The sequence below is a fragment of the Fusarium flagelliforme genome (genome assembly GCF_020744385.1).
Source record: "Fusarium flagelliforme strain FIESC 12 MPI-CAGE-AA-0113 chromosome Unknown B0J16scaffold_1, whole genome shotgun sequence".
NCBI classification, from domain to species: domain Eukaryota; kingdom Fungi; phylum Ascomycota; class Sordariomycetes; order Hypocreales; family Nectriaceae; genus Fusarium; species Fusarium flagelliforme.
In genome coordinates this window covers 2,120,121-2,146,515 of record NW_025763503.1, presented here as the reverse complement: position 1 = coordinate 2,146,515, position 26,395 = coordinate 2,120,121, and the positions used below count along the sequence as shown (strand labels likewise).

The following is a 26,395-nucleotide window of genomic DNA, read 5'->3' as shown; positions in this document are numbered from 1 at the left end:
GTAAGGCTCATTGAGTTCATATCAACAGACAGTTCCCATCGAATTGACGAGTACGGCGTCCATGATGAGACGCCCTGTCGCTGTGTGTATGTACAGTACTATGCTGCAAGTCCGTTAGGCTCTCGTTTACATATCAAATGAAGTGTGACCGACGATCTTGGGTGGTGGAGCTGTCTAACGACAACTCCGCAGCAAAGAACATGGGCTCACTTGTACTGTACATGGTAGTACTTTCCTGCATCTCTCATCCGATTGATAGTGGGTAGACAGCCTAACAGCCTTCCTGGGCTGTGCCAGATTTCTAACGCTGGCAAGCTTTCCCCTCTTTGTATTTGGGGCTTGAGACAATATCGAACGCACCAGTGATATGCGGAAAGAGGGAGGCCGGATAGAATGCTAGGCTGCATTTTGTCGAGGCTGTGCCATCTCCAAGTTGATATAAATGCCTGTATTTTCTATCGTTACGTTGCAGTGCGTTGTTGAAATGGTCCTCGCATCTCCAGGGAGGCGCATGAGGCTGCGTTCTCGAACCAGCTTAAGGTGACATCCTGTACTTGAAGTACAATGTTAGTAAGTGAAGGGACGGCTCGGCGTGATTCAAAGTCCATCTTTCAAATTCTCCCGTAGTGAGCACCAGTGAAGCTCGTACTCGACCAGATCGTCAGGTCACAAACGATTCGGTAAACATGGCGCAAGCCACTTGCCCATTTATCCGTTCCCGTTCCACAACGCAGGAACATGACGATTGAACTTTGACAGCAGTATGCTCTATGATTGAAGGCAATAGGAGGTGATAGGTGAAAAACAATCACTGGTAATGTAGACTCCACCCCAAACGGGTACTTGGCGGTAACCAGACAATGGTTTACAACGCACTTATCAGCCGCACACCAAACACTGAGCTCCCCAGATCCGATGTATACTCCCGCGATTCTGTAATTCGGTCTGGCTATCTGACGCAGATTGCCGGATGCGCTTGGCTCGTGACTGGCCCTCGCACTGGTGGCCCAGAGAGGGATGTGCTTTGGCCATCACTGGGGCGCTTGGGCGCCAACTTAAGCTTGATGTTCAACCGATGAAAGGATGGCGGCATTGTGTGCTGTACCTGTCCACGGGTTCAATAGAGTGGTTGTGGGGAGTTTTGGTCCGTAGACTGTTCTCTTTTGTACTGTATTATCGGATACTATGTCACTTCCAGTATCCCATTCACCGCTCGCAAAGTGGTGCAGGTATTTGGTATTGCGACATGGGTCGGTGGACTTTGAGACTTTCCCAGCCCATTAACTGCGGCGGACAGGGCAAGTTCCCGATGAGCGATACATCGGGTGTTGTCTTTCCTAAGAGTCAAGATCTTGGTCTCAATAACCACCCATGGCCTCTAGATACGAACTGGTGGTCGCTAAAATCTGACATGGAGATATAGCTAGCAGCCGGTTTGATTTCAGCTGTATTATGGCTGCGGTCTCCGTTCGTTGTAGGAAATTTGCTGGTATGGGCCTTAGGCGCTGGGAAGCAACTAGCCCTACGAGGGTGTCACATTATGCCACTAAGCACTTGGGCAGTTTAGCGTCCTCAATCTTGGAAAAACGGCTGCTGCGAGTGTTTGACCGAAATGGGACTGAGGTACATGCAGTACAGATGGTATCAGTACGATTCTATACCGCAGTGTTCTGATAGTCGTTTGGTTAAGAAAGGGTAAGATTGACGATGAGTGGATACAAATCAGAAACAAGCAGCGAAGATCTCTGGATCCTCTCAGTAACCGGGCGGAACGCAACTGCCTAGTGCGGAATTATCAATAAAACAGCGGAAGGCAGGCACAACTGCGAAAATGGAAGTTGCAAGCACAACTACCCTGTACTCATTTTTAGACGTGGCTGCTGAATTTCTTTAGATTCTGTACTGTAAATAGAACGCAGATGGTTCGTTTTTGACAGACACGGCCTAGAACACGGTAGTCAATTTTGGTATTCATCTTCTCCGTCTCTCGTTGGCCGTTGCGATTCAGCCTTGAATTCTTGGCTTGTCATCAGAAGCAAGCCACGAAAAAAGAGCCCAGCGACACGGGACTAATTTCAGCTTTAGGTAAGGTACAGACCTGACTGGTGGGATACCGGGCATGGATCCTAAAAAACAAGAAAACAAGAAGAAGAAAAAAACGCCTTGTCGATAGTTCTATGTGGCATAGGCTCAGCTATAACCGGGTTAATGAAGTTATTTAAGCTGCACTGCTACGTTACCACTCTCCTCTTCATAGAACAATAGTGACGAAACGTTTTCCCACGGAGTCTCCGCATGACAAACAAGACCCTTGATCAATTGCAATCGTCCCAGACCCAGTTTTGCCCAGCCGAGCAGGGAATCGATTCCTTCGGTGGAGATGAGCTTAGAAATTAGCTTGTTTTTCGTAGTAACTAACCCCTGGTCCGGCCTTGTAAGTGGAAGACTTAACAATGTTTTCCAACACCAACACTTGTCTCCTGATCCACGAAACAATGAGATTTCCAAGCCTCACGATGGGTATAGCCAGAGCATGCAACTTCGAATTCGAAGTCAAAGCGTGCATGATGGAGAAGAAAAGGAGATAGTTGTGGCCAATTGGCTGGTTGGAAACACACCATGCCTTTGAAATGATGGAGCCCACTTCGTTACTCAATGAAGGCAGTCCCGTCAGCATGTGGAATAGTATATATGTAATGAAACAAGTGCTACTTCAACTGGAACTTATGACTGATACAACAACTGTAAACAAGCAAAGAACTTCACCACCTTCGGACGCTTTCGAGATCGAGACTACAAACTAAAGTCCCCCAAACACACAACTCAACAACTTCTTCTGACCAGAATGCCTTCCTAGTCTGAGCAGCTGGCTTCCATCGGTTGCTTAATCACCACCCACAATGCGGAAGGCAATGTCATATGGGATGATACAATTCCCACCAGAGTACAGGAGAATCGCGACGGGGGCTTCTCTACCCACGGCTCGTACGTCAACGAGGACAGCCCAAACGATCTGGCCGGCGATCACGACCTCAAGGCTTACAGGAAGAGCCTCTTCGAGGATGGCCTTGCCCCTATCTCTGATCCTACCCTCAGGGTTATTGATTTCTGATCAGGATCCCAAGCATTGTATCGAACCACCAGTGTCGATCACAGCATTGTTTTGGAGGGCGAAACAGAATGCGTCCTTGACAACAGATCTTCGAAGAATCTCCGTGGAGGCGATATTGAAGTTCAAAAAGGAACCATACTTTGAAGAATATGGGGACTGAAATTGCTCCCCCAGACTCAGAAGAGAGCGCTTGAATTACACGGTTTTGCTGGTCTTGCGCGATTATCAACTGTCTGAATAAGGGGAAGACAAGTCAAGACCATATCATATACAGCACGCCAGAGATAAAGAGTATGTGTGAATTAGATGAATAGTTTCACTGCTGAACTGTAAGCTACCTGTAGCTAATCTATTGAATACAAATACAACAACAATTGTCTGTGTTTAATTACTCGTCGTGATCACCCACATACACCAACACTTGACCTTATGCAAGAACGCTACCAACCCCTGATGTTCCTCTGGTATTTTTCTGCGAACCTTATTGGCATTTCTGGGCGTAGTTCTTGTAACATTCGACTAAAAGACGCATCGTTATCGGCGTTAATGATATTGCGGCGAAGTAAGAAGTCGAGCATTACGAGCCCGCAATTTGGCTTCCATTTGTTGGCCAATAGGCTTTTCTTCACCTCTGACACATTCATACATTCAAGCTTCTCGATCCCCTCCTCGATTCCTTGTGGATGGAACTTTTTGGGTTCTTTAATTTCGAGGTCGTATATGATTCTGAGGCCTGGTTCCAGATGATCTTTGTTAAGATTACCTGCCTTCCAATCTTTCTTGTCGAAAAAGGTGATATTCGAAACTCTTTGCACCTTGCCAAGGTCTATCTTTGGCACCGTCGGCGTGCCAGGCGTAGCAACTGTTTTCGTATCCCAGTCGATTAGAAGGCCTGTCTCTTCTCTGGCCTCACGGATCAGGGTCTTGCTGGGAGCCAGATACCCCTCGATTTCGTCGTCAATATCCACACCACCAGCGACAATCTGGTCCAGCATTCCCGGATATGCCACATCGCGACCTCTGGCCCGCTGAGAAACCCAGATGGAGAATTCGCCCGTATTATAATCACGGCTAAAGACGTTGAGATGCACCCCAACCGTCAAAATTCCCAAGAACCCCTTCAAAAAGGACGGAATGCGTATTCTCCCTGGAGTTTCATCATCACAGAGATGTATTAGCGAATATTCTCGCTCTCGCTCTTCAAACGGTGTGTTCAGCCACTTGGCGAAAGAGGGAAATTTGGCTGAATTATCCGCGATGAATTCGTCGAATGCTGTTTCGCAGCACTTTGGAAAATCTTCATCACAAAGAAGCTGACCATCATCATTCCTTGAGGGTTCGGTATGAAGAATTATTTTCCCAATGATGTTATCTCTATCTTGAGCATCCGCATCCTCATGGAAAGAGAACCTGGGGTTCCAGAATAGTTCATCAGCGAAGTATTTTGGAACGATACCCACAAGCTGCTCGACACCATGAATGTAGAAGTTATAGGCTTCTGGGGGAGCAGGCCTGTACTTATTGCCGTAGCCGATACAAGGGTACAATGTTGACATGGCAGCTGCTGGGTTAGGGCATTGGGTCTGGTAAATATGTTCAGAGTGAAGAGATGGTCTCAGCCGTGGTGAGGCTGTCGCCGGAAACGATGGATGTGCTAACTTTGCTGAAGCCATGATGAAAGACGTCTGAGAAGGAGCTCAAACAAGCGATGTATATGGTGGATGGATGGATGGATAGATGGTAACAACCTGAAGAAGGGAAGAACCTAGTGACGCAAACAGTTATTCGCTGAGATCATGAAAGGAAGGACCGTTGCGTTGAAAACGTCGCGGGCTGCCTGCAGTTTGTGAAAAAAATTTCCGGTTGCGCTTGCATGGATGAAGATGAACACCCATGGAAGGATGACACCTGCAATTGGGTCTCTGGTCCGTGAACCGCAGCCTCGGGTGGCCGCTGCCTTCTTTTTTTAAATTTCGGCGAACTGGTGAATCGGTCCTTCGCGATGCAGGATGGGCAACAGCGACTGTTCGTCTGGGTAGGTGCGGATGGGGGATGCATCCATCTTATTTGGTTCTGGCTCTCATTCTCATTCTCGATTTGACCTGAGTTGACTGGACTTGACTGAAATGAAATGCACTAGCTCTCAGGTAACGCTTCCCCCTTGCGACCTGAACCAAATGCTTCCTAGCCGAGTCATGAGAACAACGGTACGATATGATGACACTTGGTGCAACAGGCGGCTTTTGTTGGAAATTGGACCGAGTCTGTGAATGGTTGTGGTTGAGTGAGATTGTGACAGTTTGTGATTCAGTCAATTAGTCAGTGACGGTGGCTGCTACACGCGCGTGCGTTGCGTGTCTCTTTGCGCTGCCCAGATCAGAAGAGTAAACTCCTTTTCATTCGAGTGTTTCAAACTGTGTTTGGGACGCACATGAACCTGCATTTCCTGCGCCAAATATAGCTGAGCTTGCGTGAGTTGAAATGGAGGTGAAAAGAAGTTGGTTGTCGCTGTACTGTACTGTATGGATGGATGGATGGTACTCGGGTAAATTGGAGCTGAGGTATGGAGATGTCTGGTCCCTCGCCCATCCCATTCTGTACCTTGCCTTGCCCTATCTTGCTTTCCATAGGTGCTTAAATTAGCGGGAACGGGAGCGGAACAGTAGCCGGACATCCGCCCGCTCGCCCGCAGAATGGGGCGCCTTTTCTCTACATATCTTCCTGTTGTCGTCTATATCCGATATTTATGTTGAGGGGATTATACATTCGGATTATCTCCGCAGTTCTTTTCTGTTTTCTTGGGGTATATATGTTCAATTTCTTGTTATCAACGATTGTTATATATGTTAGGTATCTTGTAGAAACCCTTATCATATCCCCAGTTCTCGGTACCATTGACCAGGCCTGCGGTTCTCTCATTCCAGTAGAGTGGTCCTCACCGGGGTTTCGTGTCTATGTGACACAGCATATGGAATGGAGCAGAGTAATTTGAAATGAAATCAAATGAAATGAAGCAAAACATTGATGAATGCTGTCCTGATGCGCCTTTGACCCTATGTCGGTTGCCCGTGTCATACCTATGCCGTTTCCCAAGTACACTGACTTTTTTTTGTCCAATTTCGTCTCGTCGTTTCAAAATCCATCGCAAGATCTTACAAAAGTAAACGCCATCGGTGTTGGTATCGTAACAGCCACAGATCCGTGGTTTCTGGTGAGCTCCTAGAGAGCTGCAGTGTGACGGACTACTCCAGGTCCTGGATAGACCGCTGCCTTTGCGATTGAGTGATCGTAGAGTCTTGTACCAGCCGATGCGGCGGCTGCAGCTGCAGCGGTCGTGTCCTCGAGAGCATGCGGTGCGAGTACCGGTGTAGACAGTGTCGCTGTCGCGGCACAGAGGTTACATAGCTCCATCTGAGGCTCAGGGGTAAGACAGTAGAAAGGGCTCGAGCATTTACGAGCACAGCGGGTGAAGTCGATGACCGTCTCGCCGAGGCTATGGCGGCAATCCTTGCACATCCGCTGAGCGATTACGGTATGGCACATGTTGACAGAGTTTGTGGTTGTACGGTGGGTATGTATGTGTGTAGGTAGGTGACAGTATGTAAGAGAGTTTGAGACGGGACGGGACAGGACAGGATAGTATGGGAGAGATGGATATATGTAAGGGCGTCGATATGCGGGATCGCAGGCGAGATGCAGCAAGGAGGTAGGTAGTATGTGTAGTAGAGAAGCTTGGAACCCAGAAAAGGAGAAAGTCGAAACGTGGAGGCGCCTGGTTATTTACTTTTGTAACACAGGTGTATTGAGGCCTCGTTGTGTATTGACAACGTAAGCAGGCTGGGGCGCAGCCGTGACTGTTGTTTATGTTGTTGAAAGAGGCTTGGACGTATCTCAGGCATAGGTAGATAATATGCGTGTTGAAGATGTGTATGATTGATTTATCCAACCAAACAAACAAGAGGGACGAGACAAGCTTCTTAGTCTTTTGGGGGTTCTCGGTCCCTTTTAACCTTGAAGCGAATCTTCTGTCAGATTATAAGTCTTGGGTGTTTAAAAGACCACGAGTGACAGTTGCATGACGCACGTAGGAAGGGAGGTGGCAGTGGTAGAAGATAGTAGATTGAAATAATAAAGTTAGGTTTTTCCTTCAAACAGGGAGAGAGAGGGATACCTACCTACCTAGGTAGTCTAGCATCCATAAGGGACTGTATGTATGTACACTGTACTGGAGCCTATGGATCTTGATTTGGGGAGGGTGAGGGGACACAGTCTGAGTGAGGGAGCATGGTTTGTGTGTGACCACAGTACGCCATCAGATGACCAGTTTATCTCTCCAAAGGGAATATTCGGAAGAGAATTGGGGGAGGTACAGGGCAAAGGCCGTTGGAGATTCACAATGAATGGGTGTGTGATAATAGAGACTATGCCAGCTCAGCAAAGTATTAGTAGGTGGTATAGCAATGGAGAGCAATAGAAAGCAACATAGGCAAGCACAAGTCTGGCCTCAAAACACTGTGCTAAGAGAAATAGTCCCAGTCAGCCGAATTGCAACGAAAAAAAAGGTTCCATCAGAGCCGAGACTTTTTGCTTCTCTGAAAACGTGTGTCGTCTTCTGCCCAATTATTCACTAGAAACGATGCATCCGTGACCTGAAAAAAGAGCTTCCCCGCATTGAACCGTCTGCGAACACCCAGAGAAACAACAGAATCTCTGGGGCCTTGACTAATGAATTGCCAATTCACGTCCACCGAGGCAACCTTGGCTCGGAGACTACTGCAAGGATATCCATCACGATGAGGCACTTTTACGAGGTTGGGAAGGATATCAACGGCTATTGTCCGTTCTATTCCTTCTCTTTCTTTTCCTGATAAGAAGGAAAAAATTGTACAGATGAATAAGATGGAGCACAAGACCAACAATGACTGGATGGCTTCCCTCTCTTCCCCTCTTTTTAATCCATTCCTGGGGTTTCTTGTCGCGGGGCTTACATGGGTAATTCAACTTGGCACGCACCCCAAAGCTTGGCATCCGTGGTTTTCTTTCTTTGATGGGAATTGCATTTTTGCCTCTTGCGCGCATAACTCCAGATACCGAGTACTACTCTGCATTGTCTTTCCTTTGTCACATGGAAATTCTTCATTCCTCTTATCAAGAATGGCCTGACGATGAATGGAAACCGTAGCACCTTTTCCCACGTCATGGCTCATCATGATGAACTTGGGATACCTAGGAAGACAATGCACTACATTAAGCACACGAGTTTCAGCACTTATTCGATCATGGTCATGGTCATGGCTATGTAATGTGGTAATAAAAGGCGTCCTGTGGTTTGCTGCGGGATGTTTGCCCCTTGCTGCCTGTCAAACACACGGGATGATGTAGAGTCGACGTGAGACAGGGGAAAGGTCCTTCTCGACCTGCATGTATGTACCTTGTCTGGTCTATACATGAATATCTAGACATTCGACCAAATAACATGAATACTACAGTACTCATGCTTACCCTTGATGCTCACTGCGACGTAGATCACCGGTTCAATATCTCCGTCTATCATGAATGCGCATCTCGATCAGGTTTCACAGAAGAGCATGGTCCTCAGCTGATGTATTCTCAATCTAACAGTATTGTCATATACCTGACGTCGGTTCTACCAATGTCCTGAGAACCATCGACTTCCGTCATCAAGTATTGTAAAGCATCAACCTCAAAGCAAGACTTGCTGGTACAAATCAAATATGGGTTAGACTGGTCCCCTCCGATACTGCACGCTGCTGTGATTTGGTCCTGCATGGCATGGGCCCAAGGCAATAGAATGTCATTTGGGTCAAGGTGCCGTAATGTTTGTTGCACCTCCTTCGTCATCCTTCTAGAGTTCCAGACCAGCCCTTTGCATTGACTTCCTCCCTGGGATGGTCCCCAACGAGGTCGCAGTGCGAATTAACACGCTTAATTCGGACAGATGAGGAGGCTGACGGACCTCCACTGCGGACATGGGCACGGAAGATTTCGAACAAAAAAGCTCGTGGCTGCTTCGCTGGCTCCATACGCTTCGGGGCGTGGAAATCCACGATAACCTCTTTTTGATCAAGACGTGGATAATTCATGAGTTGGGCTGGGTTGGGCTTGGCGGGCCCGGCCTGGACTCTTCATCGGTTGCTGCACCGTGGTGTAGTTGCGGTTAGGTGTGGCATGAACTCTCTTTTTGTTGTTGTGTTTCTGTGATTACTCGTCAGCGTTGAACCTTCTGTCTCTCTAGGAATAAACCACGGCAGAGCCATTCCGAAAGCATTGAGTTTGTCACCGTCCCGCCGTTGATGAGGCGTATCGCACACTTTGGGCTAGTTAGCCACGTCGATCATCGGAACCTTGCGGTAGCTTCAGCCACTTCTGACGAAAAGGCTCATCTGAAATCAAGGCATTAAACGATTCAGTTTGATTCAATTTTATTGGCTGTTATTTAGATCATAATCATTGAGAGAAAAGGTTCCTATCTAGTCTAATAAGCGATGGCTGGTAGTGGTCATACCTTATCGCCTATCTCTGGTATCAAAGAACGTGACTGCTGAGAGTAGAGGAACGGGATTAGGTAGTGAGTCAGTCTATACCAATTAAGACTTATTACTGATTCTGCTGTCCTTCACTTACACCTGCAGATTAGATAGGTATTTACTTTCCAAAGCCCCGAAGCCCGTCTAATGTGCCTCGTTGGTTCTAGACTTGTGAGTGCTGCAAAGACTATGCTTAACATTGATTGAAGCATTATGACTTGACTAGCTTTCGTTTCAAATATGGAATACAGGTCTGTATCCATTTAATCGGGAATCACGATAGTCTCGTTATGTAATATTTTTGTGTCATTTATGGGAGCAGGTTCGAATAAAATCACAAATAATCAGCCATGTCAGCAAACAGTGTGCTCCCGGGTAAGCGGTAATGAAGGGATGTCCTGTGGTTCAAATGATGTCGCTGCTCGGCATATAAGTAATAATCTCGTCACCGTTATGTTAGCTCAGACCAGCGCTTTGGCTAATTTATCTCGCTGTTCTAAACTTGAGAGGACAGTCGTTCTGTTACCTACCTGACTGGTAACGTTCATTTTCAATGAATTTAAGTTAAAGCTCAAATGCACCCACTATCACTTGATTCACCAATTGGAACTTCAAAGACCAATGTGAGCTTGGCATAGTATAGACCGTAAGAACTGATATGTATTAAATATGTTAGAGGAAGTTGATACAAAGATTTATAGCAAATTTACGATAAAAATATCGTCGGTGTTGTTCCGATGCTTTGCTAATGCTGAAATGCTATAGTGGAGAGATCAATGGTAAACATCTGCTATGTAATTGGTCAATGATCATAAGTGCCTTACGTAAACACCCGCGGACTGGCGACGACCTCAACTGGTTGATTTGGGTGCGTCTTCTTTCCACGAGACCCTCACGACCGATCGCTCAATTGAACGCTGCCCAATTCGCCTAACATGTTCGTCGCACGACAGAGGGCAGCCTTCGTGGCTCGACAGCTGCAGCGAACAGCACGAACCTACGCTTCCGACGCCCACGCACACCACAAGGCCCCCGAAGTCAACGAGTCCTTCAGCGTACGTCGAGTCAAAAACCCACTACATCATCGATATTGCGTCGCCCAAGAGGGCTGATGGACGAGGCCAAATTACAAGACAGGACTGACGATGGCTTCTAGACTGGATCTCTCCTCGCTGTCGGCGGTTTCTTCGGCTCCGTTCTCCTCTACCAGTTCGTTCCTGCCGAGGGCGAGCAATCTTCAATCCTCAGCTTCATCGACAAGTACACTTCGCGCAGCAAGGACTGGGAGGACATCAACGCTCTTCACACCAAGGCCATGGAGCAGGCTGGATACGACCGAAACCTTTTCGAGAACGGCGGCAACAAGCACCGATTTGTCGATGTTGCTTACCCCGAGTTCGTTCTCCCACCAGTCGATATCTTATCGACATCGACAGGAAGGCTCATTCAAGACCAATCGCTAACCAGGAAAACAGGGCAATGAACTCGTATGCTCCCCGAAACAACATTGCTGGTCACCTTGCCAACATGGACTACGTTGTCGAGCACTACCGACAACAGCACATTAAGGAGGAGGAGCGAAAAGCGGCCAAGTTGGCTCAGAAGCAGGAATAAGGGCTGTACACTAGACGTGAATCTATACATGAATTCATTTTTCGTTGAGTTATCAAGTGCACTCACTCACAGAGCTCAACCAGTAGGTCGTGCAGTCGAAGTGGCTACCTGCTCGTCGAAGTGACAGAAGAATTAACCCCGGAAAGCATAAGAGACGAAATAAACCAATTACCGTATGATGGCTTGAACTACCACTTAGGTTTACTTTTTCTTTTGGCAGTCTGAGCCTTAGAGGATATTTCTTCTGTTACCCACCTGCTGCTATCTTTGAAATGCATCGCTCCTTCTTGTTTCACGGATACTGTTTCACAGTAGAAGAAAGCACAATGAAGCTTCTTGGCTGTTTATACCGCCCTGTCAACAGAGCAGGAGCGATGAATGTGCTCTGATTCAGTCCGAGGAAATTGCCGAATGGTATATCTCAGTCCCCCCTCAGATGTCATGGTTTTTCTCCTTCACATAGATTCCCAACATCGTCCAACATTATCGCCCATCTTGGATTCGAACAGTCGTTTAAAGCTATCATTCTTTCACGACATTCACCATCATCTACATTACTTTTGCACCTGCCGATATTCTACCCTCCATCTTACATTGGCAAGATGGCGACGGACCACGAAAGTAAGTCTGATATGAGGGCACAATACATCCATTAGATCCATGAACAATCCATACGAGCCGCTCATTTTGACAGGTATTCACCAAATGTCTGGAGGGTCTGACGACCAGCTCCTGTCACCTCCGCAGGGAGAAGCTGCAGCAGCACAGGATGTCTCAACACCACAAGACACCCCAACACCCCAGGACGCATCATCATCACAAGAAACCCCGACGCTACAGGGAAGCTCAGGTACGTTACCAAGATACGCACTTTCATCCAACCTTCATGAATCAACTCTTCATACCTGGAGGATTGGGCTTCGTCAGGGTGCCAGAAGAATTGGCCGCCGAAACCAAGAGATGAAATAAGTTGGCCACTTTATGCCAGCTTAGAGTAGTACCCAGACTACTTTATTTTAGTAGCCCAACCCTTAGAGGAAATTTCTTCTGTTACCCACCTGTGCTTCCCTTAAGACCGTTTCCAGCATTGTCGTTGTGCTCCCTTAGTTCGACCAAGCTAACATCATATGTTCAAAATAGGACATGGAGCAGGGACCCCCAATAGTGTGGTCGAGATTCGAGACACGAATACCGAACGCGGCCGTGGCCTCTTTGCAACGCGGGATCTCTTTAAGCGCTACAGGATCATCGATAACGAAGAACCGATTTTCAGTGGGAGTACTTACACAGTAATCCACGCGTAGAACTCCCTGAGCACCCATCAGCGCAATCGTCTTGTAGACACTTTCCCGATTCTACACAATATACCGACTGACAGGGCGTTACGGACTGGCCGGCCAAACAAAGATGAAGAATGGGAAAAACTCCTCGAGCGGTTCAAACGCGAATACGGCTTCGGAGACATTGCAGGCAGAGGATCTCATTTCTATGCACTGGCGTGTCACATCAATCATGGATGTGAAAATTGCGCCAACGCTCGTTTCGTAGTTGGTGGCCCCTTTTGCATCAACGTCTTGTTGAAGAAACCTGTCAGAGTAGATGAAGAGATACTCGTCAACTATGGCAAGGAAAATTTGACACATGGTTGCGCAAGGTGTGCCACAAGCACGGTGAGAAAGCGACGGCTGAAGAGATTACTCAAAACCGCTGGCCACAAACTCAACCCGCGCAATTGGCTACGCAAAGACGAACGAGAACAGTGACATCATAGAGATTTATATCTATGAGAAGTGGTCGAAAGTTACCGAGACAAGAACATATTGATCGCTGAGCAAGCGAGGGGGAAGAACAGCGGAATCGGTTTCGTGGCAGACCGGCCATTTAGTGCAAGAGATTCCGCTCTTATTTCTCTCGAGGGCAATGAATAAATAGCAGGGTGTCAATGGTGCGGAAAGCGTCACTAAATGTTTTTCAAGAATGAGCGATAGTTTGAGGGTAGTCATCAAGCGGACAATGCTCCTTTATTGTACTATCATCGTACCCATTGTCATCAATAATTTTGATAGATGTTTTCTCTACCAGAACCAGTCCTTTTCGCCCAAATGTCCGAGAATGCAGAAACCACCCAAACCGCAACCTTCTTACTTGAGGGGGATGAAACGAGAAGAGTGAGTGGCACCGATACCGGGTCGACCGTGCTTGACGGGTCGGCTGCAAAGGGGGTCAGTATCAAAACATTAGTTAAGTGCGGAACCACGTACTATGAGATAGAGAACTCGGCCAAGTAGTGACCAACCATCTCAGGCTTGATCTCGACCTGGTTGAACTCCTTGCCGGAGTAGATGCCAATGACGCTGCCGATCATCTCGGGAACGACGATCATGTCTCGGAGGTGAGTCTTGACAACATCGGGCTTCTCGTTGGCCTCAGCCTCCTGCTTGGCCTTGCGAAGCTTCTTGATGAGACCCATGGGACGGCGCTTCAGGCCACGGTTGATGCGTCTTCGTTGGCGGGCTGGGAACACGCCAGCGAGGTCCTCGCTGGACATATCGAGGAGCCTGTAGAAGGGAAGGGATCAGTATGGGCTTGCTCGGACGGGTTCCATCGTTCGGGTGGCGGCAACATACTGGTCAAGATCGATTCCACGGTAAGAGAACTTTCGGAACGCTCTCTTTCTCTTGAGCTCGGCAGCCTGCTCGGCATCCTATCCAGGTATATACGTTAGTCAAGCTCTTCCTTCATCGTTTCATAATCGATTCGTGCGCGGGTGGCGGGTGGTCGTCGAGGGAAAGCCGGCGGAAGGCATTCTTTCTGCTCAGGGGATAGAGAATATCTCGAGGATTCACACGTACGTATTCGTCAGCCATGATCGCGGTGTTGGGTTGATTGAATTCGCTGGTCGGGAAAGCGAATATGGATGGGCCGGGATGGAGTCAACTTTGAAGTCGGTGGTTGAATCGCTTAGGTGGGCACGATTGAAATTCCTGGGTAGGGTTTTCTTGCCCTTCACCCCTCGTCACGTGAGACTGGCCTTTTTGGAGCTTTTGGAATGTGGCATTTAAAGCGGTTAAAGAGAGAACGGAAGAGAGTGCGCCGTAGCTCCGGTATTTTGTGGAGAGTTTAGACTATTGCTAGTTGAAGGTGGTTGTATTGTGTTTCAATTGGTTCAAATGTCTATTCTTTGGTAGCAGTAGAGTTGTTCCCTTGTGATAGTTGCTTGAATGGTTGGTTCTACCTATGCTAGCTGGTCTCTCTATCCGTGGTCTCATACTGTTGCTTCTTTCTGAGTTTCTGCTGGAGTCTGTATTGGCAATCTAAAGAAGAGTGCACTGCTTTGACAGACTTCCATATCACCAGCATCCATTTATAATTCCATGATTACCTTGATGATAATCACAGATCAGATTTATGACTTGAGGTCAAAAGAGCATATCTTGACAATCAGGGAGGTAACAGAAGAATTACCCTCACAGGCTCAGGATACCAAAATAAAGTAGTCCAAGTTCAGGCCTAATAAACTACCTATAGGTAGCATAAGGTAACTTAATTATTTCGTCTCTTAACACTGGTGACAATATACTTGGTGGTGTTAGAAACGAGACCCTAATCGACCCTCCAACCTTCCTACACGGTAGTATCAGATGATTGTCTTGGCATAACTTCTTATAGACTTTCAAAACATAGGAAACATGAATGAAATGCAATAAACTCATCGCATGTCAATTCAAGTAAAAATCACCAATTGCCGAGAAACATTAATCAAGATTTCAATGCCGGATCTTCAAGTCTTTAGCCATAACAGTGCTTGTTGGTGTGTGCTACTGTAACCTTATCGGTAGAGCGCCCGTCAATGAGCATGACCTCACATCGACCAACCGGGAGCACTTCTGACTGTCTCTTCCCTTTTGCATCTCTTCCAAGCATCAAGTCAAACGCTAATTGGGATAAAGAAGCGAGGAACTTGACCAAGACTGTCGACTTGCCTCACATACTTCCATATCGCAAGTTGTTGATATCGTACATTGTCACATATTTGTCTGCTTCGTCCTACATTGGCAGTGCTACGCCAAGAGTATCATGTTGACTGACTACTTTGCTGGGCATTGAGCTTTGACTTCGGTTTGAAGGAATCGAATCAGACATTCAACTCTCTTGGCCCCAAGATGTGAAAAAAAGTGAGTTGCGCGTGGGAATAAGACGGAGCGAGAAAAGATCCTGACTGATGATTCGTGGCCAAGACGGAATCTGCTGCCTTTTTATTCTATAGAATTGGATTGGTACTTTCTGTCGTGACTTCGCGTGCAGGATTCCAAGACCCCCAAGACTTCCAAGCCGGCGTATTCGGCACAATACAAGGCGGCCTTCATTTCCCGCGTCAGAGCTTCCCAAGTGCCCAGCAATCCGATACTCATCAGCCAAGACCGTGGCACTGGGGCCAGAAGGCTCGGCTTTGGCTGGACGCGAACATTGGCTGGCGCCGCCTGCTGGGCATATTGGGTCTTTGGTCTTTCGGGTCATGGGCCCCCCAATTTCGTATGAGCGCGAAGCCGCATTGACGATGATGGTCTTTTCTCATGTCCTATGATGGACGCATGGCGATGTCGGTCAGCCCAGACTTATACCTTATTTGAACGACTGTTCTTGGCTATGCTGCCGCTATCATTGCCCAGCTGTCGCCAAGGGAGAAGCTACCGGCGACATCAGAAGGATGCGCCAAATGCCCAGACTCTCAGCGGTCAACGTGGACAGTGGTTTGGTGTAATCCGGGCCTTGGCATTTCTCGGCATCCACCCGTGATAAGATTTCGCCAAGCCTTCAAAGACCTCAGAAGGGGGAACACCAACGCTACGCTACTGTACCCGTCCTCTCGCTGCTGGCATGGTATGGATGGACCTGTGCTTGCGTTTGCTTGGCTGACTCTCGTCATTTCTTGGGTAGCTTTTCGTTCCTTTTCGTTCATTTGTCACTTTTTCTCGTCTAAGCTCCTGTTATATATCCCCATCGGTCCATTCCCCTTCAAGACACTCGATCGGATGGCTTTTGATATCGTCAGAGACGCTGTCTTCCATTTTGACCACCACGCCTGCGCTTTTGCGTGTAGCTGAGCCATAGCCAAGTCGCCTTCACGAACCTGCTCTGCGCATCAATCATATTAAGTTCGACATATATTTGCTTGTCGCGGCAGTCGCCAATATCACGGAACGGTAGTCGCATGTTCGGATGGAAAAGACTGAAGGACATCATTGAATTGCCGAGTTGACGGCAAGCAAAGCACTGGTGGTGCGGCTTGTAGTCGAGTCGGCCCAGTACTGGCGATACTTGCCATCATCCAACCATATTTGTAACAAACCGACGACATGTCTTCGTCAACCGAGGATGATGAGCCCACGGCATCTGGATCACTATCCATGCCATCCGCCGCGCCTTCATCGGCCGTATCTCTGTCAAGCCCAACGCCTCCTCCGACAACTCTTGTAATTGAACCAAAGCCAACCGACGACGATGACCTCGCCAGCGACGGGACATTTCCACCAATGACAACTCCCTGGACTGGCCCGCCCGAATGTACATGGACATATGATGCGAATCACGTCCCGAAATCTGGCTTAGGAGGTCTAGAGGCAATGCTTGACCTGCAACCAATCCCCGGTGCAAAATCCCTGTCATGCTATCCGGATGCTATGTTCGACAATGGTCTCACAGGAGTTTACAGCCCGGGCACATGCCCTCATGGGTGGACTACTGTATCTCTACGTGTGGATAGTAGTGAAGACCGAGATCTCGAGACAACCACAGCTATCTGCTGCTCCTCGTAAGTTGCCAGGTACAACTCATCATGACATATCATTCTAATTGTGCCAGGCATTATACTTTGGAAGGCAGCCTGTGTAAAAGATCGATATCTTCCGTATTAGCTGTTCCTTACACTTTCAACCAAACAGCACAAACCTACGACGCTTATGCTGAATCCGCCACCACCTTGTACAGCGCAACGATTGCGGTTTATACCATCCGGGCTCTTTTCAAGGACAGAGATAAGGATGCCCTTGGACTTAAAGACGAGGACGATATTCCAGGCATTGAGCGAAAACATGAGTCTCTGTCATTGGGTGCGCGAATTGGCATTGGTGTTGGGGTTGCGGTTTTCGTGCTGCTGGCGGTTGGAGCACTAGCATTTTGGCTTATCCGTCGAGAACGAGCCAAGACAGAAAAAAGACGACCACATGAGCTCAATGCGGTGGGAAACATGCGTCACAGCTCGTCAGGGACCGGGGATAACTTCTATGCCGCCGCCGACGCCAACCATAGAAGAAACAGGAGCCGCGGTACTACGGAGCCTCCGCCTGCCTACGAGGCTACCGACTCAAACAGTATGACAGAGAACGATAGTCGTCTAAGTGAGGACACAGCTACGCGAGACGAAGAGATCAGGGCGTTGCAAGTCCAGAAAGAAGCCATTCAGCGCCGTCTTCAAGAGCTGGAGCGGGCTGAGACACAACTCCAGGAACAAAATCGGCATAATTAAACTCGACACAAAGGCGAATGATCAAGTGCGGGAAAGAGAAGAGAGCGAAAGATCATGAATTGGACGGGAAACGGCCTACTATACCTATGATACCACTTTGCACAGCTGTAGTAATTGCTACGAGCTTTTGTTTTTTCTTATACAAATAGTTTACAGGAGGGAACATTTGTACAGTTTTTGGAGTACGGCGGCAGTGAAACAAAAGGATACATTCACCACCCCGGGCTTTTGCTTCAAGTTATACAGCAGTATTAGAACACCATTGCAACCATGTAATCTTTCAAGGGCCTCTGGTCTGAGAAGATTAGCATGATAATCAATACCAATCAACGACTGAAAACACCATGAGTTGTGCTACTGATACACCAGGCAGCCTTATAGATCCAGGCAACAGAATTCAAGGCAAGCCAATGAGAGACCCCAATTGGACAGGCAGCTTGCCAGCTCACCCCAGACCGGCGCACGGAATCTTTCTTACGAAGATCATTGATCTTCATAATTCAAGGCTGGGGTTAACAATGCTTGATAACCAAGCTTGGCATAGCAAAGAACCGGTTGACTCGTCCAAGGCATAAGAGAATGAATTTATCAGTTCGTACGGTACTTTCAGATTGGATTGAAGTTACCGGATCCAGGCAGAAAGATTACTGTGAGAACCTAGGTACATGTATACATCCGTGGACCGAGTTGGATAGTCACCTCAGGAACTCAATTGTCATGGCGAATTAAGAAACGCCACGGCTTGTAGTTTAAGGGTCTAGCACTAGCTTAGATATCCCCCCCGAGTAAAGCATCTGTATCTGTAAGGAAACTCCCCCAGATAATGAAAGTTGGCGGATTGCTATGTGTGGTAAGTTCGTTGATACTACAGTACGGGCAACCTATCCACAAGTTAGCTGTGCAGCTTGCATTCCAATCTGAGTGAGGTCCTGAGTGAGTAGATCCCACCTGAGAGCCCCTTGCAAGTGCAGTTCTTCCACTGTCGGACAGGGGTCCCCAGGTCTGTTCCCTGTCAATTGGCGGTGAGAGACAGCTTAGGTACTCGCCTCTCAGACCACATTTCGCCCATATTGCATGTACCTTCTGATAGCTTTTTTTTGCGCGCCAGCGTATCTGGTTCAGTTTGTTGACGACCCCGCCACCAATTGGATGTCCAGTGGCACGGCACCCACACAGATTGGGAACTCCAAACACCCACCCTGAAAACCATCACCACCTCAGGCCCCTTCTTCCCCTTACCCCTTCAAGCGCTGCGCGCGTAATTATTTACTCTCCCCATCTTTCTCCCCCAAACTTCAAACTCTCGTCTTAGCTTTTTAAGCTTCATTTATACAAGATGAAGGGCGAGGTACGTTTAGAATTCAGCCGCGAATCTTGTGAAACCTCCGCTGCGCTGCATTGCATTTCAATTGCATCTTGCTGCTCTTGTTTTGCTCTGCTCGAGAGGCGTTGGGGTGTTCCACTTGGTGTCCTGAGCTGTCCAAGCTGGGGCGGTTCTTATTCGTGAAGCTGCTATTCGAGCTCGTGATGCTGATTCTCTGTTGTCTAGATTCTTCACCTCCACCTGGGCCAGGCTGGTACCCAGCTCGGTAACTCTGCTTGGGAGCTGTATGTCGCCTCGCCTCCTGCTCTCTGTCCTCTTGCGAATCAAGCTGACCGTTATTCCCAATAGCTACCTTCTCGAGCACGGCCTCGGCCCCGACGGTCGACCTGACCCCAATGCTCCCGATATTGGTGACCCCGGTTCTTTCGAGACCTTCTTCACTGAGACCAGCAGCGGCAAGCATGTTCCTCGATCTCTGTTCGTCGATCTCGACCCCTCTCCTATCGACGAGATCCGAACTGGTGAATACCGCAACCTTTTCCATCCTGAGTTGTTGATCAGTGGCAAGGAGGATGCCGCCAACAACTACGCCCGTGGTCACTACACCATTGGAAAGGAGATGGTTGACAATGTCATTGACCGTATTCGACGTGTCGCCGGTGAGTCTCGACCCCATACATTCACACTTGTGCGGTAGCTAACATCACCATCCAGACAACTGCCAGTCCCTTCAGGGTTTCTTGATCTTCCACTCTTTCGGTGGTGGTACCGGTTCTGGTTTCGGTGCTCTCCTTCTTGAGCGTCTCTCCACCGAGTACGGCAAGAAGTCCAAGCTTGAGTTCGCTGTCTACCCTGCTCCCCGAACCTCAACTGCCGTCGTTGAGCCTTACAACGCTGTCCTGTCTACTCACAGCACCATTGAGAACTCCGACTGTACTTTCCTCGTCGATAACGAGGCTGTCTACGACATCTGCCGTCGCAACCTCGACATTCCTCGACCTTCATACGAGCACCTGAACCGTCTCATCGCCCAGGTTGTCAGCTCCATTACCTCGTCTCTTCGATTCGATGGTGCCCTCAACGTCGATCTGAACGAATTCCAGACCAACTTGGTTCCTTACCCTCGAATTCACTACCCTCTCATCAGCTACGCTCCTGTCATTTCTGCCAACAAGAGCGAGCACGAGAGCTTCAAGGTCCAGGAGCTTACCTTCCAGTGTAAGTCATATTTGTTATCCACTCTTACTGTTAAAGATGCTAACCTTGTTCAGGCTTTGAGCCCAACAACCAGATGGTCGTCTGTGATCCCCGAAACGGCAAGTACATGGCTGTCGCTCTTCTGTACCGCGGTGACGTCGTTCCCCGCGACTGCAACGCCGCCATCGCCTCCCTCAAGGCCAAGGCTTCATTCAACCTGGTTGAGTGGTGCCCTACTGGTTTCAAGCTCGGAATCAACTACCAGAAGCCCATGGCCGTCCCTGCCCCTGCTGAGGCCGGTGGTCTTGCTCCCGTCAAGCGATCCGTCTCTATGCTTTCCAACACCACCGCCATCGCTGAGGCTTGGTCGCGTCTTGACTACAAGTTCGACCTTATGCACAGCAAGCGTGCCTTCGTCCACTGGTACGTCGGTGAGGGTATGGAGGAAGGAGAGTTTACCGAGGCCCGAGAGGATCTCGCTGCTCTGGAGAAGGATTACGAGGAGGTTGCTGCCGACTCTTTCGAGCCTGAGGAGGAACTCGAGTACTAGACAACCGTATAATGCGAGTTTGAGTAATCTCTTTCGACTTCTTTGATGGCATTTTTAGCGATGGCTCTGTCAGGGCTCACGCCCGCGAAGCAATGTACAGAAAAGAGTTGTGGAGGAAGTTGTTTAAGATTCCCGGTTTTTGGGCGGCACACATATGGGGGTAAACGTGTGTTGACCGCCACGCGCCAAAGTTTGACTCAGGGTACCCCGTTAGTAAATGGTCTTGAATGTTGGAGTCAGGTCCTAATAGACGAGACTATCCCTCGATGCAAACCGGGCGAATTTATTTGCAAAGCAGGCACGTAAAATTGATGATATATCCATTCTCATATAACCCATGTTGCATCTTGAACACTTGTGCATGTCGTAGTTGTGTTAAGACTAGTTTAGCAAGACTTGTAAGCGATGAATGCACGGTTAGTATAGCCATTAAGAAAAGATGATCAATAAGAAAACCATGTCTTTCATGTAAGATAGTGATTATGTATCAGGTAAATTATGTCTGTACAACTACATGAACTTTTTCCCATCGTAAATCAGACAAGTACTCCTATCTCTCTTGTAAGCCGCCAGGCCAGGGCAGCCAATGCCAAAAATCACTCGCAACTTTTTCCCGGGCGCGGGGCCTTGCATTTTAACAACCAACCCTTCTCATCTATCTCACTAAAAAATAGCCCACACGTCTCACTCATCTATCAGCCTCAACAGCTTATGCAACGTTCGTCATAATTAATCAGCTTCTCTTCTTCCACTCAGCCGCCCTCTTTGAGCCATGGTTTTGAGGCCTGCCTGATCTGCCCTTACCCTTACCCTTCTTACCGAGTTTGAGATCCTTGGGTGTACCATCCTTTGCTGAAGCACGGCGACCCTCGAAAACAAAATGCTCTGGGCCCTTGATACCTGCAACCGGGGGTTCAACTTCCTGGGCACCACCATGTGTTGAAGGACGCTTCTTGTGGCGTTGCTGTACGGCGGCCGAGCGGCCGAGAAGCTTGCCTGTACGGCCAGCCATGGACTGCTCCTGAGGCGTGGCCTTGTGCTTGTATTTTGTACTCTTGGTGGCACCATTTTGTGCCATGTGCTTGCCCTTGGCTCGCTCTTGGGCAAGAGCTGTCTTGCGAGGATCCTTGGCTCGAGTCACTCGCAACTTGCGCGGCAACATGGGAGGGAACTTCTTTTCATTGAGAAGCAGAGCAGCCTCAACGTCGTTGGCGTCCTGTTGGGTGATATTAGCAGTTGAACCCCTATGGGCAAGTGGCGGGACCGTCGACTTACATAAAACTGGACATAGGCAAAACCCTTGCCTACACGAGTTTTGGGATCCCGAACAACTCGGACATTTTCAACCTTGCCCTGGGTGCTGAAAGTTCGCCAAAGACCCTCCTCAACATCAGAGGGGATCTTGTTCTTCTTCTTCTCCGTAGTTTCTCCCTCAGCGTTGGTGTTCAGAACAGTCTCATCATCGACGAATCCCAAGTTACCGACAAACACACATCGGCGATGATCAGTAGGACTGGGATGAGCAACACTATCTACTCGAAGGTGGCGTTCGAGCACCTGGGTACCGTTGAGCTTGGCAGCAGCCGTGCGGGCAGCCGCAGGTGTTGAGTACACGACGTATGCGTTGGCTGACTTGGTTGTGGAATCCATCAGGCTCTTCGTGATGTAAGCTGCGCGCTTAGGCAGAGAGCCACCCGCAAACGCAACGGAACGGAAACGCAGTGACTCAATGGTTTGCGGGGGAGTGGCATCCTTTTCCAAGACGGATGACAGATGAGCCATCAGTGTCTTCTTGGCGGACTTTGAGTTGATTGCCTCTATGGACACATTGGCAAGGAACACTGTTCGGGCTGCCTTCTCTAGGTCCGATTCTTTACTGTCCTTGGCAAGAGTCTCGTGGACGGGAACGTCGCTCTCGTTGCCGTCTTCGCCATCTTCGGCAGGCTTTTCAGTCTTTTTGTTCAAAGCGTCGTTCTTCTGTCGCTTGCCGGCGCGTTCGGCCTCTTCTTCTGCAGCAAGTTTGTTAAGATATTTGCCCTCCAGATCGTCGTTGTCGTTCTTGCGTTTTCGTTTTCGTTCCTTGTTTGACTTGTCCTCTGTCGCATCAATGATGTCGTCGAGCTCGACAGGCGCATCCTTCATGGTCTCGTCTGCGCTCTCGATATCTTCTTCCTCGTCCTGTTTGTCTTCATCTTCGCCCTCTTCTTCTTCATCCTCGTCCTCATCCTCGTCCTCCTCATCAGAAGGGCCATCCTCTTCGAAGCTCAGTTCCTCGCTGATCTCGGAAAGAACCTCGTCGTCGTTTTCTTCGGCATCCTCCAGCTGGACCTTGGGCTTGGCAGGTTCCCGAACCTTTTGGTCCAACAATGTCGAGTATCTTGATTTAACAGGAGCCTGTACAGGGCCAGCCTTGAACTGGTCAGCGCGAATTGGCAGGAATGGTCGTTTGTCGCAAAACTTACACTGGATGCAAAAAGAGCGTCGAGGGTGGGGTCCACCGCCTTGGAAGAGGCTGTCAAGCCCTTTGAACTGTTCAGGGTCAATTTTCTTTGATTCTCATACAATATCCAAGATCGCGAATGTGCTCACCCTTTGGCCATTTTGTCGAATTTTGTGTTTGGATACAATCGGCAAAGCTGTCAACTCTGGTGCAATCTTTGGCTCTGCGACAAGAAAAAGACATGGTCAGTCAGAAAAAAGTCCAGAGTTCAGTTGAGCGGCTCCACCTTAGATTTCCAAGGCTATCGTTATTGGCCTAGAAGCTGTGAACCAATAGATAAGGTCTCATGGCACTAGTGGTGGACCCGAGGCAGTACCATGAGCGTTTCTGCCGTTAATGTCCGCCTTTTTGCAGGCGGGCCCGTCATTCTCAGCAACCCGCTTCGGCGGTCGCCCCAGCGAGCAGAAGCAGAAGCAGAAGCCAGGGCAGCCAGCGCAAACCGGCACCGCACCCATTCCTCTCTTCCTCCGTATCCCCTCCACCTACCAACACAACCTGTCGATACGAGAAATCTTTAGCTTTCCCAGGTTACCTCTATCTTTTGTATCTTCCATGCTGCGGAAAGGTCGAGTCAATCGGTTCTTTTCTCGCTCACTTTCACCCCTTCAACGCCGTTCTCCAAGACACTTGGTCTCCAATTGTCCGTTGACCGTTCCTCGTCACTTGTCACCACGGGCGCGTTCACACAACCTAACGACCGTCCGAAGCTACCGTCTCCGCTCAACAACACATACAACTACGATATTTTCATTCGGTCGACCCATAAACACATAATCACGTTCCTTTGCAGCGATGGCTGCCTCTGCTTCGGCCCCTCCGCATCTCTCCTCTCCGGCGCTTGGAGTTGCCGATCATGAAGATAGCAACGTCTCCAGCCCTCTCAGTGAGGTTGATACGAAAGATGATAATGATGACGAGATCGAACATATGCATCTAGATCACGACGACGAGGACAGCGTTCGACGGAGCCCTAGAAAGAAACCCCACGCCGCCTCTGACTCTGACAGTGTCCTCTCTGACGCCCACTCTGATCTTCCATCCGATGGCAACGTCACAGAAGCCGAGACAGAAAGGCTCTACGACACACCTCGACATCAGAGACAGAGAGACGTCGTGGTAGACCAGTTCAATGAGGGTCAAGTCTATGAGCACACTCCCAGCAAGCTACGAAGAACTGCCAACCTACACGATCTTGACGATGACGAATCTGCCATTGATGATGACGACGCTTCAACAGGCTCGCCTACAGTCGGTGGAGACTCTCCAACAAAACGCGCGACCATGAATGACGAAGACTTGGAGGATGGAAACAAAAGTGACACACAAGAGCGCAAGCGCAAGCGCTCACCCGCCGCCGAGCAATCCGAAACAGAACAGCCGCTTAGAAAACGAACTAGTTCAGTACATGCGACTGATGCAGGCGCGATCCACCAGCTCGAAGAGACCGTTCTTCATGAGGATGAGGCCACTCCCGCGAACGAGAGTAGCGGTACCCATACACCCGTTGAAGACATCGATGTATCCCCGCGGAAAAAGCCCACAAGTCGCGAATCTGATCTGACGGAACGCATATCACGTGTAGCTAAGAAGAATACGCGTGGATCTAAGCGGAAAGCGGCCGCTGCTGCTGATCTAGATCAGGACACTGATAGCGGCAGCCATGATGGTGCGCGTGACAGCGCCAGAGGGACGGACGTGGACAATCACGGTGATGAAGTTGACCCAGACGCTGACGAGGAGGTGGACTCAGCGACTGCGCACGATGAAGAATGTAAGAAGAACTTTGCCCATGCTGTGGATCATAATGCTCACCTGGTAACAGTGGAACGCAAACACGCCGCGTTCAAGGATTGGACAGTCATAGAAGAAATGTTCGGGGTCTTTCGTGACAGGTATGTGGAATTTCCAAGAAACACATTCATGCTAACATCTCCCCAAGGCTCTATAAAGACCGACTTCAAAGGCTTGAAGAAGAAGAGCAATCTCTCCTCGCTGATGTACCGACACACCCCGAATATCTCAACATGAAGCAGTGTTTGGATGATCGATTAGAGCAAAAGCTGCGTGAAATTCACAATGAGCACGAGTATCGTATCAAAGCTCATGAGAGACGATCCGTTGCCCAGCGTGCCCAGATTTGGGGTCAGTATTACCAAGCTGTCAGGGAAAAGAGGGAAAGCACCTTGGAATCACTCAATCAAGAATGGTACGATATTCAGACCGCAAGACGGAGTGCACATAGTTTGCAAGATTGCGGTCTACTTTATCCAAAGGATCCTGCACAACGAGTTCGAAACGCGATTGCCTACAACACCGAGGTCTCGGCGCTGGCTACAATTGCCAAATACGAAGGATTCCCCGCTGGCCCTGAAATGACAGGAGCGACATCGTCAGAACTCGAGGACGATCTAGCCGCTATCGAGGTAAGTCGAAAAATGGCAAGCAAGTTCTAATGGCCCGCTGAGCTGACCATCACAAGCGAGCAAAACGATCACGAAACAAGCCAGCAAGCCAGAGGCGTGAGGAATATTACACTCCACCTTTTGACCGCCTCGGCCCGGCAGGGGAGCAATTTCTTCGAGAAACCCCTTGGGCAAATCCGAACCATCTAATTCACAAGATGTACCCCACGACAGCTCCAGCAGAGGCACGACCCGACGATGCGGCTAGCCGTAGTGCGCAACAGATGCCCGGACCCCCTCCTGTTGATATCAAGTCAAGCTTGAATGTTACTGCTCAAGTCACGCAACAGTCCCCATCACTTCCCGCACGATTATCAGAATCACCAGAGTTGACCCGAACCATGCTCAGTCCAGCCCATCAGGTGAAGAGGGTTGGTAACCTCCCAGGCGTGAGCCGCAGTACAAAAACGGCAGCGACATAGTTGGAGTCTACAGAATTATGGTTGAACATATCCCCTCGATGGGGTTTTGTTGATAACGCGATGGAGAATATTGCTTTTGTGCTCGGAATTTTGTGATACCCTTGGGAAATATCGGCCCAAACACCGATGGATCGATTTAC

General features: G+C 48.9%; 9 protein-coding genes across 9 annotated transcripts; 5 read left to right on the top strand and 4 right to left on the bottom strand.

Annotated features, from left to right (window-relative positions):
- Positions 1–3,412: 3,412 nt before the first annotated feature.
- Positions 3,413–5,116, bottom strand: B0J16DRAFT_11668 (uncharacterized protein). Its single transcript, XM_046121545.1, has one exon. It carries the CDS (start codon positions 4,783–4,785, stop codon positions 3,553–3,555), a length of 1,233 nt encoding a protein of 410 aa, XP_045988678.1. The 5' UTR covers positions 4,786–5,116; the 3' UTR covers positions 3,413–3,552.
- Positions 5,117–6,217: 1,101 nt separating this feature from the next.
- On the bottom strand, positions 6,218–6,990 carry B0J16DRAFT_11652 (uncharacterized protein). The gene has a single exon (XM_046121542.1). It carries the CDS (start codon positions 6,653–6,655, stop codon positions 6,332–6,334), a length of 324 nt encoding a protein of 107 aa, XP_045988677.1. The 5' UTR covers positions 6,656–6,990; the 3' UTR covers positions 6,218–6,331.
- Positions 6,991–10,496: 3,506 nt separating this feature from the next.
- Positions 10,497–11,492, top strand: B0J16DRAFT_327282 (uncharacterized protein). The gene is made up of 3 exons (XM_046126084.1): positions 10,497–10,715; positions 10,817–11,055; positions 11,136–11,492. Exons 1-3 carry the CDS (start codon positions 10,596–10,598, stop codon positions 11,272–11,274), a joined length of 498 nt encoding a protein of 165 aa, XP_045988676.1. The 5' UTR covers positions 10,497–10,595; the 3' UTR covers positions 11,275–11,492.
- A 384-nt stretch (positions 11,493–11,876) lies between these two features.
- Positions 11,877–13,037, top strand: B0J16DRAFT_313367 (uncharacterized protein; the record flags this gene model as incomplete). The annotated part of the gene is made up of 4 exons (XM_046125122.1): positions 11,877–11,895; positions 11,969–12,124; positions 12,415–12,546; positions 12,616–13,037. 4 exons carry the CDS (start codon positions 11,877–11,879, stop codon positions 13,035–13,037), a joined length of 729 nt encoding a protein of 242 aa, XP_045988675.1.
- Positions 13,038–13,225: 188 nt separating this feature from the next.
- On the bottom strand, positions 13,226–14,257 carry B0J16DRAFT_11499 (40S ribosomal protein S15). The gene is made up of 4 exons (XM_046121514.1): positions 14,127–14,257; positions 13,902–13,978; positions 13,536–13,832; positions 13,226–13,485 (listed from the first exon to the last, which is right to left on the bottom strand). Exons 1-4 carry the CDS (start codon positions 14,139–14,141, stop codon positions 13,416–13,418), a joined length of 459 nt encoding a protein of 152 aa, XP_045988674.1. The 5' UTR covers positions 14,142–14,257; the 3' UTR covers positions 13,226–13,415.
- Positions 14,258–16,505: 2,248 nt separating this feature from the next.
- Positions 16,506–17,972, top strand: B0J16DRAFT_11466 (uncharacterized protein). Its single transcript, XM_046121508.1, has 2 exons — positions 16,506–17,086; positions 17,137–17,972. Exons 1-2 carry the CDS (start codon positions 16,632–16,634, stop codon positions 17,798–17,800), a joined length of 1,119 nt encoding a protein of 372 aa, XP_045988673.1. The 5' UTR covers positions 16,506–16,631; the 3' UTR covers positions 17,801–17,972.
- Positions 17,973–19,010: 1,038 nt separating this feature from the next.
- On the top strand, positions 19,011–21,329 carry B0J16DRAFT_327273 (tubulin alpha-2 chain). Its single transcript, XM_046126083.1, has 5 exons — positions 19,011–19,148; positions 19,350–19,408; positions 19,473–19,783; positions 19,839–20,342; positions 20,396–21,329. Exons 1-5 carry the CDS (start codon positions 19,137–19,139, stop codon positions 20,869–20,871), a joined length of 1,362 nt encoding a protein of 453 aa, XP_045988672.1. The 5' UTR covers positions 19,011–19,136; the 3' UTR covers positions 20,872–21,329.
- B0J16DRAFT_327271 (uncharacterized protein) lies at positions 21,330–23,606 on the bottom strand. Its single transcript, XM_046126082.1, has 4 exons — positions 23,461–23,606; positions 23,334–23,400; positions 22,147–23,280; positions 21,330–22,087 (listed from the first exon to the last, which is right to left on the bottom strand). The coding sequence occupies exons 1-4, from the start codon at positions 23,469–23,471 to the stop codon at positions 21,605–21,607; spliced, it is 1,695 nt and encodes a 564-aa protein (XP_045988671.1). The 5' UTR covers positions 23,472–23,606; the 3' UTR covers positions 21,330–21,604.
- A 420-nt stretch (positions 23,607–24,026) lies between these two features.
- Positions 24,027–26,361, top strand: B0J16DRAFT_11400 (Sds3-like-domain-containing protein). Its single transcript, XM_046121500.1, has 4 exons — positions 24,027–25,142; positions 25,194–25,263; positions 25,311–25,794; positions 25,851–26,361. Exons 1-4 carry the CDS (start codon positions 24,164–24,166, stop codon positions 26,253–26,255), a joined length of 1,938 nt encoding a protein of 645 aa, XP_045988670.1. The 5' UTR covers positions 24,027–24,163; the 3' UTR covers positions 26,256–26,361.
- Positions 26,362–26,395: the final 34 nt, after the last annotated feature.

What these genes read in the sequence shown, in the direction of transcription:
- B0J16DRAFT_11668 (XM_046121545.1), bottom strand. Translation starts at nt 4,785, where the DNA reads ATGGCTTCAGCAAAGTTAGCACATCCATCGTTTCCGGCGACAGCCTCA.
- B0J16DRAFT_11652 (XM_046121542.1), bottom strand. Translation starts at nt 6,655, where the DNA reads ATGTGCCATACCGTAATCGCTCAGCGGATGTGCAAGGATTGCCGCCAT.
- B0J16DRAFT_327282 (XM_046126084.1), top strand. Translation starts at nt 10,596, where the DNA reads ATGTTCGTCGCACGACAGAGGGCAGCCTTCGTGGCTCGACAGCTGCAG. An exon ending in AAGTCAACGAGTCCTTCAGC is followed by an intron (nt 10,716 to 10,816) that starts GTACGTCGAGTC and finishes GATGGCTTCTAG; the next exon opens with ACTGGATCTCTCCTCGCTGT. An exon ending in GTCGATGTTGCTTACCCCGA is followed by an intron (nt 11,056 to 11,135) that starts GTTCGTTCTCCC and finishes CCAGGAAAACAG; the next exon opens with GGCAATGAACTCGTATGCTC.
- B0J16DRAFT_11499 (XM_046121514.1), bottom strand. An exon ending in CGTGGAATCGATCTTGACCA is followed by an intron (nt 13,833 to 13,901) that starts GTATGTTGCCGC and finishes TCCCTTCTACAG; the next exon opens with GCTCCTCGATATGTCCAGCG. An exon ending in GCCGAGTTCTCTATCTCATA is followed by an intron (nt 13,486 to 13,535) that starts GTACGTGGTTCC and finishes CCCCCTTTGCAG; the next exon opens with CCGACCCGTCAAGCACGGTC.
- B0J16DRAFT_11466 (XM_046121508.1), top strand. Translation starts at nt 16,632, where the DNA reads ATGTCTTCGTCAACCGAGGATGATGAGCCCACGGCATCTGGATCACTA. An exon ending in ACAGCTATCTGCTGCTCCTC is followed by an intron (nt 17,087 to 17,136) that starts GTAAGTTGCCAG and finishes TAATTGTGCCAG; the next exon opens with GCATTATACTTTGGAAGGCA.
- B0J16DRAFT_327273 (XM_046126083.1), top strand. An exon ending in GGTAACTCTGCTTGGGAGCT is followed by an intron (nt 19,409 to 19,472) that starts GTATGTCGCCTC and finishes TATTCCCAATAG; the next exon opens with CTACCTTCTCGAGCACGGCC. An exon ending in CCAGGAGCTTACCTTCCAGT is followed by an intron (nt 20,343 to 20,395) that starts GTAAGTCATATT and finishes AACCTTGTTCAG; the next exon opens with GCTTTGAGCCCAACAACCAG.
- B0J16DRAFT_327271 (XM_046126082.1), bottom strand. An exon ending in ACGCTCTTTTTGCATCCAGT is followed by an intron (nt 23,281 to 23,333) that starts GTAAGTTTTGCG and finishes GACCAGTTCAAG; the next exon opens with GCTGGCCCTGTACAGGCTCC. An exon ending in TTGCCTATGTCCAGTTTTAT is followed by an intron (nt 22,088 to 22,146) that starts GTAAGTCGACGG and finishes ATCACCCAACAG; the next exon opens with GACGCCAACGACGTTGAGGC.
- B0J16DRAFT_11400 (XM_046121500.1), top strand. Translation starts at nt 24,164, where the DNA reads ATGGCTGCCTCTGCTTCGGCCCCTCCGCATCTCTCCTCTCCGGCGCTT. An exon ending in GACTGCGCACGATGAAGAAT is followed by an intron (nt 25,143 to 25,193) that starts GTAAGAAGAACT and finishes ACCTGGTAACAG; the next exon opens with TGGAACGCAAACACGCCGCG. An exon ending in TTCGGGGTCTTTCGTGACAG is followed by an intron (nt 25,264 to 25,310) that starts GTATGTGGAATT and finishes CATCTCCCCAAG; the next exon opens with GCTCTATAAAGACCGACTTC.